Source organism: Dermacentor silvarum, chromosome 3 (assembly GCF_013339745.2).
Source record: "Dermacentor silvarum isolate Dsil-2018 chromosome 3, BIME_Dsil_1.4, whole genome shotgun sequence".
Classification (NCBI taxonomy): domain Eukaryota; kingdom Metazoa; phylum Arthropoda; class Arachnida; order Ixodida; family Ixodidae; genus Dermacentor; species Dermacentor silvarum.
Genome location: NC_051156.1, coordinates 161,684,585 through 161,702,375, shown reverse-complemented (window position 1 = coordinate 161,702,375; position 17,791 = coordinate 161,684,585). Strand labels below are relative to the sequence as shown.

At 48.2% G+C, this 17,791-nt stretch overlaps 1 protein-coding gene across 1 annotated transcript in view; it reads right to left on the bottom strand.

Moving 5' to 3' along the window:
* Positions 1-17,791, bottom strand: part of LOC119444973 (glutathione hydrolase 1 proenzyme-like) — a 134,700-nt gene that overhangs the window by 90,285 nt on the left and 26,624 nt on the right. Inside the window, exons 2-3 of the mRNA XM_049664824.1 lie at positions 17,526-17,627; positions 7,373-7,588 (exon numbers count right to left, since the gene is read on the bottom strand). Coding sequence (XP_049520781.1) covers positions 7,373-7,588; positions 17,526-17,554 — 245 coding nt within the window. The 5' untranslated portion in view covers positions 17,555-17,627. The remainder of the gene's footprint in view (positions 1-7,372; positions 7,589-17,525; positions 17,628-17,791) is intronic.

The window sequence follows — 17,791 nt, the reverse complement described above, 5'->3', positions numbered from 1 at the left end:
AATAATGATGATGGTGTTACGACGACAGCGTGAAGACACACCGTATCTATGAAGTCAAGTTTATTTAACATCTGCAGTTCTCATTGTGACAGTGCCTTTGCATTGGCTATATGTGAGCTAATTCTGTATCCTCCTGTAGAACCAAGCCCAGTTAACCCATTAAGGACCCAGAAAAATCCACCAGTTACATTTCGGTGATTTTTTGCGCTACATGATACTTTAACACTGCAAGTACATTGTGAAAGTTCCATGAGTGCCGCTTTATTCGTTGAAACGCTACGATAGGGTACTTTATAAAGTACGCTGGGCCTTTGTGGGAGCAAAACCTGATGTAGGTCACCAAATGTGAATGCTATATTTTGGAGCTTCAAAAAATAGAAAGGCTTGCAGCGAAGAGGGAAACAAACTTTCCGTAAGCCCTCATAACCTTGTGGTAGCAGAAGGACCAATTTACTGGAAAATATTCTTTGCTGGGAGGTGTTCTTACTATTCAAGTCTGCAGCATGATTTAACGGGGAAGAACTTTGGTGTTGCTTTCAGAGGTGCGCGCGATGAAAATATATTGTTGATGCAGATCTACACGTGATATCTTACGATGAATGGCGGTTTTCAAAACTAAAGCATTCAGCATTTGGTTCAGTAGTAGTTGAAACATTCAACAGACTGGTGGCAACTCCTCCAATAACAGTCTGTTCTTGTATTTCAGTCCTGTTGTATGATTTGGTCGGCAACATTTTCGTTAGAATTTTCTGTCCTTTCATGAGATGGGATCAACGTCTGGTTCCCCAATGCAGGTTGCTCTTCTTTCATTGCATAACTCATCTCAATTTGCAGAGGAATGTAGATCGTCTTTGTTGTTTTCTGTTTCATCCCACCTATTTTCCGATTTCCATGTGCGCAACCCCGAAAACTTCATCAAGCTCATATCAAATGTACGCCTCGAAGATGATGAATGCCTGGTCTCTTTTGATGTGATCTTTTTGTTCACCAGAGTACCCATTCAGTTAGCTATATCCGCAACAAGGGATGCCCTGGAACGCAACGACACACTCGACGAGAGAACCCCCTTGAGTGTAGACGAGATCGGCCGCCTTCTTGAGCTATGCCTATCAAATACCTACTTCACCTTCCGAGGCAGCTACTACAAGCAGGTGAAAGGAACTCCCATGGGGGCCTCAATTTCCGTCATCATGGCTAACCTAACTATGGAAAATATCGAAGACAGAGCCCCGAGTACTTTTTCCCCGAAGCCAAAAGTTTTCCTCAGGTACATGGATGATTGCTTCTGTATCGTGAAGGAGTCGCAAGTCGAAAACCTGCAGAGCCATTTAAATTCCATAGACCAGGATATACAGTTCACGTCGGAGCGCAAACAAAACGGATCGTTACCATTCCTAGATGTACAAGTTACACGAACCAACGGCAATCTAAAATTCTCAGTCTACCAAAAACCAACCCGCACAGGCCGCTACCTACACTTCACATCCAGCCATCCGGTAAACCACAAGGCATAGGTCGTAAATTATTTATTGAAAAGAGTCGAAACTCATTGCACATTGGAATCAGATCAAAAGAAAGAAAGGAGAACGGTTCTCAACGAACTCAAAAGGAACGGCTATACAACGGAATTCATTCAAAAAACAACCCGACAACAAAAAAGAAAAAACAAAGTACGAGATCTCCAACCGTTGACTCCCCCTCGACCACAGAAACGAGTCTCCATCCCATACGTCAAAGGTACCAGCGAAGCTCTCAGCCGAATATTGAAAAAAAAAGGCCTCAAAGTCGCGCATAAACCGATGAACACTTTGAATATCCTCATTCCTAAACCAAAAGACCGTCCACCAAAAGAAAAAGCTCAAGGCGTCGTCTATAAAATCAACTGTGCCGACTGTCCGGCGTCGTACCTCGGGGAAACCAAAAATCTAAAAGAAAGAATCAGACAACATGAAAACGACGTCAGAACATTCCACCGAATACGCAGTGCCGTCGCCGAACATTCCGAAGACGCCGACCACAAGACGCCGACCGGCACATTCAGAACACGGCGGGTAATATAAACCGCGTGAAGGGCATTCTTCCTTCTTTGTATGTTCATGGCCTTGCAGACTCGACGAAGGGAAGAAAGGACCCCCCGCTCTAGGTCAGCAACACCAAAACAACTCGCCCCCCCCCTCCTCTGGCCCTCGTCAACGCATTCCCGCGACTAAAGGGCGCCCAGCATCGGTCAACTCAGCCAACCAGCGACGCCGAAGCCCCCCCCCCCCCCCCCCCCCCATCCCACCCCCACCACCTATTTTGTCTGTCTAGAACAGGTGCCCTGCCAAGTGTCTCCGCACCTTACGCTCTGTCCCCCTTCCTCTCCTTTGTTACGACGGACCTTTTAAAAGCGGCACACCGCCACCTCTGAAGAATACCCCCTGAAGAAGGAGCCGAATTGGTTCCGAAACGTCGGGCTAGTAAATTTCCTTATTTGGTTGGAGTCAATCTCTAAGTCTTAATCAATTTTCCCAACCAGACAGGTAATTCTGTCGAAATGCTTAGCTTCAAATTTTCCGATTTGTAATAAAATCATGTGTAAATAATCTGCCGCTTTAAATAATGTTCATATGATAATAAATGCATTTTATTCATCTAAACTTATGCAACACTGGTCGCTATTTTATTGACTCTGAAGATAAGAGCGTCATCTTTCTCGACACCAAGAAAGGAACCAGGGGGAATAGTAGCAATCTTGATGTAATATTTAATATATTTTTACGTCCAATGGTTTCTGAAGTGCTAATAGTAGACAGTTTTAGTTTAGCGTGGTTACCGGAATAGCGGGCGTACCTGAATAGCGGGATCGAAGTGCGCATGCGCAGAACGCTAACCGACCCATACCGTTTACCGTGCGCACGCTATTTCTCAGAGTTAACGTTACCGTGTTAGCGTGGTGTACGTAGTGTACGTAAAACATGGCGGCGGTCCCGGTCGCCCGCTTCGAACTGAATTCGGCGTTTGTAGAATTCACTTCGTTCGTAGCAAATGACTGCGTAAACGGCTTTTGCTTAGTCTCATGCCGCTTCGCCGAGAGAGTGTTATGGCTAATCTTGAGGAATTTTCGAGATCGCTTCTCGTTTCGAACGCGCCTAAGCCTAACGAGAGAAATGTTTTCTGAGATGCGAGCGCCATCTGTCGCTAAAGTCGGGAGATAGGCGCGACGACGGCATATGGCCTCTGAGATGCGAAGATTTCGGAGGCTATGGTAGACAGCTTGTACTGCTTGTCTGTTTCGTTGCAGATCGACGGACATGTGAAGTAAAAATACAACGCGCTCCTGGCTTCCATTGCGCTGCCTATCGCACTTTCCGGACGCACACACACATAGAATTAGGTGCCCTGTGTATGCTAAATTCAAAGCGTAATGGAATAGCGTCCCGCACGTAAACTACGCTATCACGCTATACTAAAACTCTCTTTCTGCAAAGTTCGTTTGCGGAACGGTAACGCTATTTCCCGTAACCCCGCTATTACGCTAACGCTAAACTAAAACTGTCTAGTGCGCAAACAATATTTTTTTAAATATTCAGTGAAAAATAATGGTAAAAAAGCCGCCGTGTGTGCTTCGAGAACAAGCACACCGCTCTAGCATACACGTAGGCCCAGTGCACAAAGTACACCTACATTCATTTTCTTGCGACGCTATAAATATGTATTGTATATGGTACGTCATGGCGTGAATCGTTTCCGCCATTCTTTTTTAAAACTTCCGCACAAACCTCAGCTTTGTGAAGCATATGATGTGCTGGATAAAAAATAAAGAAGATGGATGTACAGCAGCACCTGCTATGTTCTGCACTTCTCCAAGTTTGGTGATGAATAAATCAAATACATCATGCAGCTGACAAAAAAAACTACAATGTGGTCGGCTTGGCGGGATTCTTTGTAGCAAAATGGCGTATTAAGGTACACAATATATTTCTTCTTTTATTATTTACAAATGAAAATGGTACTGTACTTTTAATAGTACGCTGGTATCTAATACGTTAAGAACACTGGGGCTTTATTTGCATTTCCCTTCACTTCATCTACTTCATCGTTTGCACTTCCTCTCCTTCAGATCACTCGGCCGTCCCCCACTACTCACTCATGTCTGAACCGGCGACGCGCCAGAAGAATAAGAAAAGATAGTTGCCACAGATGCCCCCCCCCCCCCCCCCCCTCCGGCCAGGGGCCATGTCCACTTGGAGAGGTGGTCAGACAGAGGTGTTGATAATGGGAGCCGGTTTGATCCCTGCGATAGCAAGTGTGTCTTCAGGCCCATTGCGCAGGATTATGAAATGGCGTTCAGAACGTTTGATGACTCGGAAAGGACCGTCTGAAGAGAACGACGAGGCGTGTCAACAGGGACAAACACGTGTGGGGATGTTTGCAGGTTTGAGGGCAGGAAATCGTCTGCTTATTCATCTTAGCAGAACTTGGTGACGGACGCAAGTTTTGCATGAAAATCAGTAGACGCTGGTTGAAATAAGACGGATCTCAAACATTCGGCGTAGATACTTCGTTGACGAGGTCACCCGGCAAACAGAGCGTGCAGCCATAAACCATCTCAACTACAGAGCAGGCGAGTTCTGGTGGGAGTGTTGATCGAAGGCCGAGCAGCACGATTGAAAGGTGCGATACGCAATCCTCAGCGTGAGGCTGAGCGACGAGTGCTGCTTTCAAGTGACGATGTAGTCTCTCTGCGATGCCGTTGGATGGAAGATGGTAAACAATTGTGCGAATGCGGGCACAACCAAGAAAGGACGTTACTCAAAGCAAAAAAGGCCGACTCAAACTGTCTGCCTCGATCAGTGGTCACCGTTGATGGCACACCAAAACGGCTAATCCAGGTAGGCAGAAAAGTATGAGCAACTGTCTCTGCCGTGATGTCAGGCATTGGAGCTGCTTCAGGCCACCGTGGCTACCTATCAATACACGTAAGCAAATACGTATAACCACGGCATGATGGCAAAGGTCCAACGATGTCCAAATGAATGATGTCGAAACGTGCATCGGGGAGAGGGAATTTTACCAATGGAGGCTTGGTGTGTCGTTGCACCTTGAAACGTCGGCACGCTCTACAATTGCGGGCCCAGTCGCGTATATCAGCGCGTATGCGAAGCCAGACGTAACGTTCGGTGATAAGGTGTTGCGTGGCACGTACAACTGGTTGGCAGATTGAGTGCAGTGTATCAGAAACAGCACGACGAAGAAGAGAAGGAACATAAATGCGGGTATAGTTAGGTGAAACGCTGCACCAGAGTGTGACGTCGCGGCCGGGAATGTTGACTTGCTCCAAGCGAAGGGATGTAGAAGATCGGAGTCATGGAAGTTCATTGTCAGATGCTTGGGCCGCCTAGAGTGAAGACAAGGAAAGGTGGATAGGACTTATGGCATTGATCCTAATACGATGGAGAGCATCCGGTGCCCTGTTAATGCTGCCTTTGACGTAACGTATGTGTCTCGTGAATTCGGCAATGAAAGCAAGATGCCGGAGCTCTCTAGGTGTATGAGTGGCACTGCAGGAACGCAAAGCCGAAACAAGTGGTTTGTCGTTGGTAAGAATGAGAAATTGTCCCCTTAAAGCAATTAAGTCCCTGAAAGGCTTCACTCCAAGGTAGGCCGCGAGGAGCTCCCGTCCGAAAGTACTGTATCGGCGCTCAGTGCCGCGTATCTTGCGGGAAAAGAGGGAGATGGGGGCCCATGCACCATTAATCCACTAATGAAGAGTGGCTCCCACGGCTTCCGAAGAAGCGTCCGCCATAAGGTTAGTGGGACCAGTAATAGTTCAGCGGAAACCCGCTAGGTGAAGAGAAGTAATTAAATGGAAAATGAGACATCGACTCAATCATAGCAATCGCTACAAAGGAAACCCATACGGATTCCTTGAAAGAAAAAGCCTCACAGTTGAAGAAAAAATCGTCCTGGTCCGGGACTGGAGACCGGGACCAGTGTCTTTCGGGGGCAGCCGCTCCACCATCTGAGCTAACCAGGCGGCTAGCCGATGGCAGAGTGAAGTCGAACTCATCAACAATTCAAAGAAAAGGCAAGTGTTTGACGTAATAGTTGAGCAAAACCCTGCTAGGTGGAGAGAAGTAATTAAAGAGAAAATGGAGGCATCCACCCAATCGTAGCAATTGCTAAAAAGGAAACCCATACGGTTTGCTCGAAAGAAAATGCCTCACAGTTGAAGAAAAAAAAATTGCCTGACACTGGAGACGCAATGCTAAAGAGACAGCGGAGTTTATGGGCACCTAGCTAGTCCTGGCTTTTGGCCTAGGCCCACTACTAAGTTATCCCCAGCATTTCCCGGAATTCATTGATTATTGATCGATTATCGATTAAATATTGATTGGCTATCGCAAGGTATTGGCCACGTATTTTGGCTAGGCTAAGCACAACCACGTCAACACCAGCAATTCCTGGAATTTATTGATTATTTGTCGATCATCGATTAGCTATTGATTGTCTATCGATTGGCTATCGCAAGGTATTGGCCACGTGTTTGGCTAAGCACTACCAAGTCATCCCCAGAATTTTCCGGAATTTATTGATTATTGATCGATTATCGATTACCTATTACCGGCTATCGGTTATCGATTATCGATTACCGGCTATCGATTGGCTTCGATGACTGACTAAGCCCAAGAAGTCCGAAACATGTTTAGCTAGACTAAGCCAGGAGGAGGAATAAACTTTATATGTCCAACGGTTATGGCTGTTGGTGCCCGGGGCTAGGCTGCCAGGGGTCCATCGCTAGAGAAAAATCTCTCGAGATCCTCGGCAATATCCCTGGCCCGCTGGACGTTTAGCCAGACTAAGCCAGGCTCAGCTTCGTTCGTTCACAGGGGTATGTGCCATTGCGCCTGGACCCTTTCTGCACTACCGTCAGGATCGGCCCACATTTTTCCGACGCGTTACGGACTTACGGCCGGTTTAAACAGCTCCACTGTTAAAAACAAATTGCCGCAGGTGGGGAACGCTCCCACGTCTTCGCATTACGCGTGCGATGCTCTTACCAATTGAGCTACGGCGGCGCCGTTTTCCTATGCACTTTCTCGTGTATTCATGTTTTACTACAAGAACTAACCCTGGGAGTTGTTAGCATGCGCCACCACTCAGAAACCTTCGCGGCGGATGTGGAAGATCCTTTCTGCCGCAGGCGTCACGAGTACGTGATCTTTTTGGGTAAACGTAACTAGTCAATAAACCTACACATGTATATAAAAAGGACAAGATCATGACACACCATCTTGCACCTGATTACACCTTTAATTCGTAAAAATGTTTTTTATTTGCTCTGACGAAACAAACAAAGGAAAAAAATACTGAGAACATTGACACTCACCTGCTGACATTTACGCACTGCGCAGCGTCCGTAGAGACGGCCCATTTGGTGTAGTTACCGAGAATAGAACTCGATGGCGTAGTCTGTCTGTCTTCGCTATGCTGGCCGCTGCCAGCGTTCTCATTTTTTGAGGCTGCCGGCGTACTGTCGCCGTTTACGACGAGCTCGTGCATTAATAGCACATACACGAGCATTGCAGCCTTCAGAGCCAGGGTTCTGTTTCCAAACACGAGAAATAAAGAGAGTTTTGTGTTACCTAAATGGAAAACTCGTTTGAAAAATTTTAAGGTTCGGAATGAGAAAGAGCATTAGACAAATGAAGTCCAATTTGAACGCACCTAACGTTGATGAGATGCGTTTTGACACCATGCTGAACTGGTTTGCGCGGAAATATGAATTCACCTTTTGACACTGAATTCAGCAGAACCCGCCTCACGATGACTGTCGACGGAAATGCGTTTAGCATTGAATCAATATATCGACCAAACCTATTGCCACTGTCGAAACGAGTTAGGTATGAGGCGTCTACTGGAGCAGGACTCCTCTTTCGCGTTTGGTGATGATGATTCATTTGGCATCTCCTTCGAAAGGGGGCGGCTGCAAATAGTCACCTAGCCAGCTTGAGTTCCTCAAGTATGCTATACACGTTTTTTATGCTAGCATGTTTGTATATTATGCTTAATCTTTCTTATCTTCCTCCAAACTTCTCGGTCTACTGTGTAGCGCTACCTATGCCTATAACGGATTCGGTCGTATTATTCCCTTCCCTGCTTTTTTTTTTCACCAATACTCAAACAACTCTTGCTTGTCTCGACCACTGACCGGTTGGTGCTTCCACCCAATTTAAACCCAAACGTTTCTGGAAGGTATATATTACCTACGGTCTCACTGGTTGAACACCTTCGCATTCGATTCGAATGTGCCGAGTTGTATTAGATTTTTGCTGCAGCAGACGTATGTATCACCTTGTTGCGAATACTCGTTCTAAATGAGTTTTTTTTTGTGTTTTTTTTTGCGATAGCAGTTATATGGACACTCCAGGTGCATTTATGCCATCGCCGCGCCGTGAGGTTCCGTTTAAATTCCTACGGCCCTACGGTGGTAAAATCATCGCCGCGCGCCGTATGATGCGTATGTGAGTGTCTTTGGAGGGTGAGCCGGCGACCGTGGCTCAGGGGGGGAAGCGGAAAGGAAGAGCGCCGTCTTCCGTCGCGCGCAATGCTCTGGGGGAGGGTAGGAAGGGATGTCGCGTTCTACTCTTGGTGGCCGAGAAAACACAGCGCATGGCAGTCTGTGCCCTCGCCGCAGATGACTTTCAAGATACAGCTGCCCGCGTGGGCGCGGGTGTTCACCGGGACCGCTCCAGAGTAGAACGCCTCCCCCCTTCCTATCCTCCCTCCGCAACCTTGCGGCCCGGCATCCGGACACGCCGTCGGGGGCTTGAGTGTCCATGTAGCTGAAAAGTCATCTGCGTCGGGGACACAGTCCGCCGTGCGCTGTGTTTTTGCGGCTTAGTTCACGTTGATGTGAGACGCAGCACGAAAGTCAATTCGCTCGCTGCTGCAGCCACGCTTCCTCACTCCAGCGTTTTGGCAGCGTGTTCCCGCGGTCATCGAGTGAGATGTGTTCCTATTTCGGTGTGCGCGCGTGACAGCATGCTTGTTCTATGAGTTAGTATGCCTAAGTTTACGAGCTTTTAAGGTGGACAAAACTACTATCCTTACTTCGTATAGTCGCCCAATAGTTTACTATCGCAATCAATGCTTCCCCATTCGGGCGAAACTGCGATTATCTTGTGCTTAGTCAACCAGCTCGAGCCTCATATAGCAAGGCACAGCCCTTTGTGTTACCATACATATTTTTCTTTTTAATTGCTATGTTCCCATTGTTGTAAATTGTCTTGTCTGGCGTAGCCGCAGACCAAGGAGCACGCCGAAGGCGGCTCGAAGAAAGACGTGGACACAGCCGCAGAGCAAAACGAGAGAGCCTGGCTGGCGCTTATTACCTCATCTTATATACGCATCGGCACTGACGGGAGCCAAAGTGTATATAAGATGAAATACCGAAATACTATATAAATCTCCATGGTGTTTGTTTTAAATCGAAGCTTTTTATCGCTCACTGATTTGTCCATGAGCGCCTGAAAATGCACTGCAGGAAAGCCAACTTACACAACGGAACTATCTGCGCACACAATAGAACAACGCCTGCGCATCTGCGCACACAATAGAAGAACGGCGCACAGCATACATGTCGTAGAATACTACAGTTTACATTCCCAGTTGTACCGATAAGAACAATGCGCACTGCAAGACTACGCTACCCAGACGAACTGTATATATCTACAATGGATTACGCGCGTCACGCAATGCATTCGCGGCCGTCACCATGGGTAAGCCGCGGGAGCAGCGCACGGAAGAAGAGGCTGCCATACGCGAACGTAAGCGCGAGCACGATCGTGCCCGTAAGGCCTATCCCGTTTATCGGTAACCGCAGAGCCTCTGACCGTCTACCACAGTGGTCACAAGGCAATACTCTGCAAGTGTAGAGTCGTCCGTGCAAGTGTGAATGTGTGCGCGTAATCAACGGCTACATGATCTAAAATAAAGGCTATGCAACTTAACAAAATGTGTCTTCATTCAACTTCAACGTTCAAAAAAATACAATTTTAAACAAGCAATCAAATCACATATGCATTGCATGGGGTCGCTCACCATTTCTTGGGTTCTTGGCGTGGTCATTGGCTTTGGACTTAGGCTGTGATTCAGTTTGCATGGGAGTAAACTCCGCGTTCAAGCATCTTTCTCTAAGAAAGGGGCGTTCATTTTCTTTCTTTCCATTCTTTGCATTCAATTCACTGTCTCAATGTACCTCCATCCTTTCCTGCGCTTTCTAGTAGGTCAATTTCTCCAGTGCTTTGCTCGGGAAACGCCGCTCGTGTTGACAGTCCGTGCCCTGCTCTGATGATCTACCCAACCGCTGGCGTATAATAAACACGTTTACAAGTGCTGTAGAGTGCTTCGGCCTACAACGTCAATCCTGGAACTTCGATCCCGTACCCTACGCTCAGCCATGCCTGAAGACGCATCCCAGCAAACACCTTCTACTCCACCCCAACAAGCGCCTCCTCAGTCGGGAATGTGCTCTGGTGTGCCTCGCGACAGTGACCCTGCGATTCTCAGCCGCCCAGACGACACCGGATTAGGTTCTGAAATGTCAGGCGATGGAGGATGAGGTGGGTCCCGGGAATTGAGCACTCGCGCTGAGGCATCGGCAGACTCGTTACGACCTAGCCCTATGTGGGCCTGAGTCCAGATGACGACACGTCGATTCGGGCGGTCTAAATATTTACAGCACTTTAGGATACGAGCGGTGCGAATAGTGATGCCACCTTTGGTAAGATTTTGACACGGACTCCGCGAATCGGTGATGATAATTCGAGATGCGGAAACCGCTGCGGCGAGGGCTATGGCGACTTTCTCCGCGTGAGTAATGTCCGGGGCTCGAAAAGTGAGCCCTTGAACGGGTACGTTTTGATGGACTATGGCTGCCGTGCACCACCCGCCGTGGTGAGGGCCAGACGCGTCCGTGTAGAATGCTCCAGGGCGGGATCCATAGCGTCCCTGCAAGGCAGTGACCCACGCAGTTCGCCTGCCTTTGTAAGTCCCCCTAGCTATGTTGTAGGGCAGAAGCTGAATGATCAAAGCACCACGCCAGTCCTCAAGGATCGTGGTTACCCCTCCTGCCTGATAGGTGTAAGAGATATGGAGGCGGTGTAAGAGGTTTCTCCCAGCGTGCGACTTAGTAAGTCGCAGGGCACGCGCCGCTGCGGAAGCCACAGGGGTCTCGAACTAGGGACTCCTCCTAGAGTAAGTAAAGGGCCGGCCCTTAAGGCCGTCGCTATCTCTCACTAATAGTACAGCAAATAAATGTTTTTCACCACTACCAGAGCACACCGACGTGGAGGACTGGCTGACGACATATGAGAGGGTAAGCGCCCATACCAAATAGGATGATCCCGCCAAACTGAGCAACGTGCTCTTCTATCGAGCGAGTGTGGCTAATCTCTGGTACAAAAACCATGATACCGATTTTGCGAAGTGGTCCTCGTTCAAGACCTCTTTAGTGGTTGTGTATGGTCACCCTGCTGTGCGCAAGCTTCGAGCAGAATTGCGTTTGCGAGAACGTGCACAGCAGCCGGGTGAACCATTTACCACCTACATCGAAGATGCACTGGACTTGTGTAAGAAAGTCCACGCGACGATGACGGAGTCCAACAAAATTATAAATGTCATGAAACGGATAGGGTACGATGCTTTCAACATGCTACTTTCAAAGAATCTTCAATCCGTGAAAGACATCGTCACTCTATAGATGCCAAAGCTACGAGGATCTACGCCGGCAGCGCTCGTTGGCACGTCGCCCTTTCTCACGCGACGACTTCACTGCTGGTTTGGATACTGTTATGTGTTCAGCAGACAATATGGCTGGCAACCCTCGCTAGTGGGCGGAGGGTACCAATTGACGACCACTCGACTTCTGGTTCTATCTGCACTTGTGCCCAGCAAAGTCGGCTGGTGATAAACTGTTATACATATATAACAATTGGCGACGAAGTCACGAACTGGAGTGGGGAGCGATGGACGCCGCATAAGGAAGCAAAAGCCAGCGGCGAGACGCCACACAAGGCAACGAAAGTGAGCGGCGGTAACCGGCGATGAGCGGCGACGGCCGCTTGTTGAACGAGATGGCTTTAGACACGAAGGCTAGCGTTACGAACGTGTTCATGCGCCGACTGGGTCACATGAAAGAGTTTACGCCGGACCACGCGGAAACCTGGCCTACAAACCTCGAACCAGGGTTTCACCCAGAATTTCGATGTTTTTTTTTTTTTTTTTTTGGGGGGGGGGGGGGGTTGTGTGGTACCAGAATGCGGGGGGGGGGGGGGGGTTGGATACGAAGTTATTGGTTATTGGAGTTTTTGGAGCGAGTAGTGGGGGGGGTTCAAGGGGAATAGTGCTCTTTTTACCACGCTGTTTCATTTAATTAGGTCTGCATGCTTTATTTTCCACAAATGGGACCGGAAAAGCTGCTAAAAAGCTGCAGTACACTAATTAACCTTTTAAGCATGCATATTAAACCACATGTTACGAGGTAGTTCGTCCTTGTTGGTGCATGTCGAGCTGATGTTGTTGTGCAAAAATACTGCAACGACGGTGGAGACAGGCGAGCACAGACAGGCGGGCACAAATGAACGCTGTATAGAAAGCCAAAATGTGTGCTTTGTTTAGTGGGATTAGAACTTCAATACTATATTAAACACCCATGGCATTCTGTCACCACGTTTGAAAATTGCAAGAACATAACACAACACAACGCTTAATATCAAAATTGCCTCAAAATTAGGCCCGAGAGCGTCCATTTCCGAAAGAGTACATAGATTTTAAAGCGATTACCACAGTGCATGGGATAAGCGCAATTTTTGGCCAGGATGAGTGCCAGTCTGTAAGAAGGGAGGAGGGGAGGGGTTGGTTTGGAATAATTTTCGGATGTCATGACCCTCCCGGGGGGGGGGGGGTGAGTGTCTAAATCCCTGCCTCGAACGCGTACAGTTCTATTTCAGGGCGAACGGCGTCGTCCAGCAGCAGCAGCAGCGGGCAGTGCTGTGCAGCGTTTGCGGTCCGGCTACATACGCTATGTTTCGCTCGTTGTGTTCGTCGATGACGCCGGCTGAGACACCGTACGTGGACATTGTTTCAAAGCTCACAAACCACTTCACGCCGAGGCCTTCGGTAATCGTACAGCGTTTCTCATTTCACAAACGAAGTCAGCAGCCCGGTGAAAGCATCGCGGATTTTGTCGCGGATTTGCGCCGACAATGCGAGCACTGCGAGTTCGGCGTCTCCCTGGAAGACATACTCGGCGATCGTCCAGTCTGCGGCGTTCGTGATGAAGGGCTGCAGCTGCGTCTCCTGGCTTAGTCTACGTTGGATTTCAAGAAGGCGTACGAAAAGGCCGTCGCTGCCGAGTATACCACGCTGCAAACAGTAGCCATCAGAGGAGCGTTGACTGCAGCGTCCGAATCGGATGGATCAAGCGGCAAAGGAGGCCAAGCTGGGCGGAAAACAAGAGCCATCCAAGGAGCCAAGAGCAACAAGAACCGGGCAGTGTTTCTGCTGCAACGGTGGCCACGAGGCCACAAGCTGTGGGTTACGCTACGCAGAATCTTATTGCTGCAAGCGGAATGGGGACATCTTTTGCGCCTGCCACCAAGATGAAGAGGCAAGGAGCAGGGCCAAGAGCGACAACAAGCGCCCAGGCAAGTTTGGACGCTCAGGACTGTACGGACTCTAAAACAACGCCAGTGGACTGCCAGCTTTCATGGAAACTGTCACAGGGAACGGACGGCAGGTATCGATGGAAGTGGACTCTGGATCCGTTTGTTCCATTGTCAACCTGAGGACACTGAGCAAGCTGGGAATCTCGAGAAAAGCACTCCAACCGTGTCCCCGGGGAGTGCGGACCTACACACAGCAGCCTGTCTGGGTCGTGCGCGAAGTGGAAGTTCTTGTCAAATGCAACGGTAGTGAGGGCAAGCTATCTCTACTCGTCACAAAGGGGTCTGGAGTCAGCATCCTGGGAAGAGACGGGTTTCAATTGCTAGGCATATCCCTGGAAAGACTGCACCAGCTCGACGGAGCTTCAGTTTCCAACAAGAGTTCCGGCGCACACGGCCAGTCATCAGTACGCAACCAGAGCAAGGAGGTGACGTGTGTGGATACTCTGCAAGAGGACTATTCGTCATAATCATTCTATATTTATGTCCACTGCAGGACGAAGGTGCTTCATTCGTTTCCTCATTTCCCTGCGATCTCCAATTACCTCTGTCTTGTGCTAGCGTATTCCAACTTGCACCTGCGAATTTCCTAACTTCATCACCCCACCTAGTGTTCTGCCGTCCTCAACTGCCCTTCCCTTATCTTGGTATACATTCTGTAACCCTAATGGTACACCGGTTATCCATCCTGCGCATTACATGGCCTGCCAGCTCCAGCTTTTTCTCTTAATTTTATTGACAATATGTTCTCTGATCCACACTGATCTCTTCCTGTCTCTTAACGTTAGTCCTAATATTTTTCGTTCCATCGCTCTTTGTGCGGTCCTTAACTTGTTTTCGAGCTGCTTTGTTAACCTCAAAGTTTCTGCCCCATTTGTTAGCACCGGTAGAATGCAACGATTGCACACTTTTCTTCTCAACGACAGTGTTCAGCTCCCAGTCAGGATTTGGCAATGCCTGCCGTTTGCACTCCAACCCAATTTATTCTGTAAATTTCTTTCTCATGACCAGGGTCCCCTGTGAAGTAGCACGTGGTCCCCTGTGCTACTTACCTGGTGCCAAAACATTCAATGAATGCACGAAATGCCCGGAACGAACATTTATGTAGACCAAAATAGACGTTTCCTCATTTCACAAGGCGTCTTGCGTCTTCTTTATGAAATTGCACGTGGCACAGATTCGACAGAGGCTTGTAAAGGTAGTTCGTAATCAGTTTTATTAAATAATAAAACGATTCCGCACGAAGACCTCGCGCATTTTAACAGTACAAAAAAAAGTGCCGAACGGCGCAGCCGGCGTAACACGTACAAGTGCTAAAAACGCGCGCGCCCAAGAACAAAACAGGAACGTTGGTTCAAGTATTAATACCGACTGCTTGGAGCGCTGCAGACAATTCGACCGCTCTGCTCTATGGCAGTGTCCGCTCTTGTTGAATTTCTTTCTCTATGGCTGAGCCACTGTGGCAGTTGCCCACCTCACGCGATACGACGAAACTGCTGCCCTGCAGGCAGCTACAGCGCGCGATCTGGCCTCCTTCCTGCTTCAACGATTCATCCGGCGTCATGGGCCACCTCACGAGCTGCTCAGTGATCGCAGAAGTGCCTTCCTATCCGAAGTCGTTGAAGCCATTCTTAAAGAGTGTCACGTTCTTCATCGCACAACTACGATGTACCATCCTCAAACCAATTGCCTTAAGAACGCTTCAACCCTACGCTCAGTGACATGCTTGCAATGTACGTCGCCTCCAACCACACAAATTGGGACGTCATTCTGCCCTTCGTAACCTACGCGTATAACACCGCTACTCAGAGAACCACCGGCTATTCACCCTTATTCTTATGGCGAATTCCATTGGGCGAACAGGAGCACTCAAAAGCACGCTGAAAGCGCTCTTTACACAGTAGGCGTGTTTCAGTGGTCGAACAGGAGTGGGAGCGCCGTCAACCAGTGGTAGAACAAGAGCAGTTTCGCTGCGCCGAGAGCAGCCGTGAGCCGCCCGGACTGCTCTCGCCTGAAAAGCGGAGTACGGATAAAGTCACGTGAATTAAAGCGTCGTATCCTCCTCATTTCTTTTTTTTTTTTTGCTTCAGCCGGCGCAAGCGGCGGTAATGGCGGCAGCCAAGCGTAGTTGGTGTTTTGGCCCCGGTGATTTTGACGTCGGTGATACGAGCGAGCTTCACTGCGATTTAGCGACAGATCCTGCATTTATTATCCGCCTTGCTTCTCGTCGGATACGCGGGGGACAGCGGCAGCAAAGCTTCTTCGCCTTGCTGAAGTGCTTGAAACGCTCAACTTCAGATTCAAGTTGCAGTTTCAGATGCCCTTCGCAGGCGGCAACGTTGTGGGATGCGTTGGGTTCGGAAATTTGAGTGTTTGAACACCCCTCCTTTTTAAATGCGATGGGCTGGTCACTTTCGCGGAAGCGGAATCAGCCCTAGCAATGGTATAGTGTCACATATATTTCTTGTCATATTAGTGAAACATTTCAATGGGCACCGAGTTTGCCGTTTAACAGCGATAAACTTCCTGCATGTCGATACAGTGTAGGAATCTCTAACATGAAAACATTCTTGGCGAGAATCTGCCGTACGGGTGTCGAAATCGCATCCCTGCACTAAACATACTTTCTATGGCGGCCGACGAACGCTTTGGGCGTAGAGTGCTCGTCCTTTCGTCGGCCAGCGCTGTCGCACGAAAACAACTAAAGTGAACAATTATCTGGCAGTCGCAACTTACTGCTTTTGACTGAACAGGTTAAGAAACAATGAAACTACCCGCGTCACCAAATTTAGGCAAACTTCGATAAGCAAAACAACACAACATGTGAGGGGGGCGTATTGCAACAGGTGAGCGTTACTAGCGCGCCTTTCTGCACACTTCAAGAGCTACATTGCATTGCAAGTGATAGCGGCGTGAACGCCCGCCGCTATCGATGGGCGCTCTTGCGGTTGGCGCTGAAAAAATGTATTTATTGATAATGATCAAGTGAAACAGAATTGTCACTTCTTTTCTCGCCGTGCCTATATAAAATTGATTAGGAACTTTATTTTCGTTGAATGAATCTCTGTGTCTCTCTTAAATTATAAAACGATTTTTTCTTTCCCAATGTTTGTTCCCTCTCGCGCTTCAATTGCTGCTCCCATAACCACCCTTGCTGATGTCGGTGACAATTTGTTCTTAACCGCTTTTCGCCCGAAGCTTCGCGACCTATGTGAATCGACCTTGATGAATACGCCTTCCTGTAAGGTTCAGAGTGGGCATGCCGAAATCACTTCCCGCCTGAATGACCCTTTCTTGTTGTAACCCTACACCACTGGAAAGCAGCACTGCTTAGCTCGAGCTTTTAAGACCAATTCCGGCTGGTGGAGTGAGCGTGACATGCGGTGGTTTTTGCTGGGCACTTGAACTGAGTGGACTGCTCACCGGCGAGTAAGCACCGCTTTCTCCGCCCGATACTTTACCTGTTAACGGTGTAATAATAGTTATTACTACTACTACTATTACTACTATTACTACTTCTGCTACTACTACTAATACTAGCACTTACTGCTACAGCTGCTACTAACTACTACTACAAAGCGCCTCTCCTGCACACCTATGCAACAAATTGTGCCCTGTACGTCGGCCGCAATCTTGCATTAGTGTAAGCCAAGTGTCTCAAAAATGGCATTAGAGCAGTGCGAAATGGTGTACAGGAAATTTTCAGTAGCTACCACTGTCATTGCTTTGTGGTTCGGGTCATATTTCAAATCCGAGTTCATAATAGTTTTCATGCTCATTACCAGGTAGAAGATTTTGTTTTATTTCTAGACTTACCTGAAATAATCCGTTTGTGCTAAGGCCATCACTAGAGAGAGAGAGTGACGAGGGCTTTTATTCGTATTCGGCTGTCTGATATGACCCGTATCAGATTATATGCTGAAATGAGAGATCTGAAACAGGAGAAAAATATTGAAGTTGAAGTTTATTTCAGTGCCACGGTTTACGCACTGAGCAAAAGGCAGGAATACATAACTATGCCCATTATCACATTAAACTGTGCTCTGCATTTGAATGCCTGACAACATAACTTTTGTTTTTCA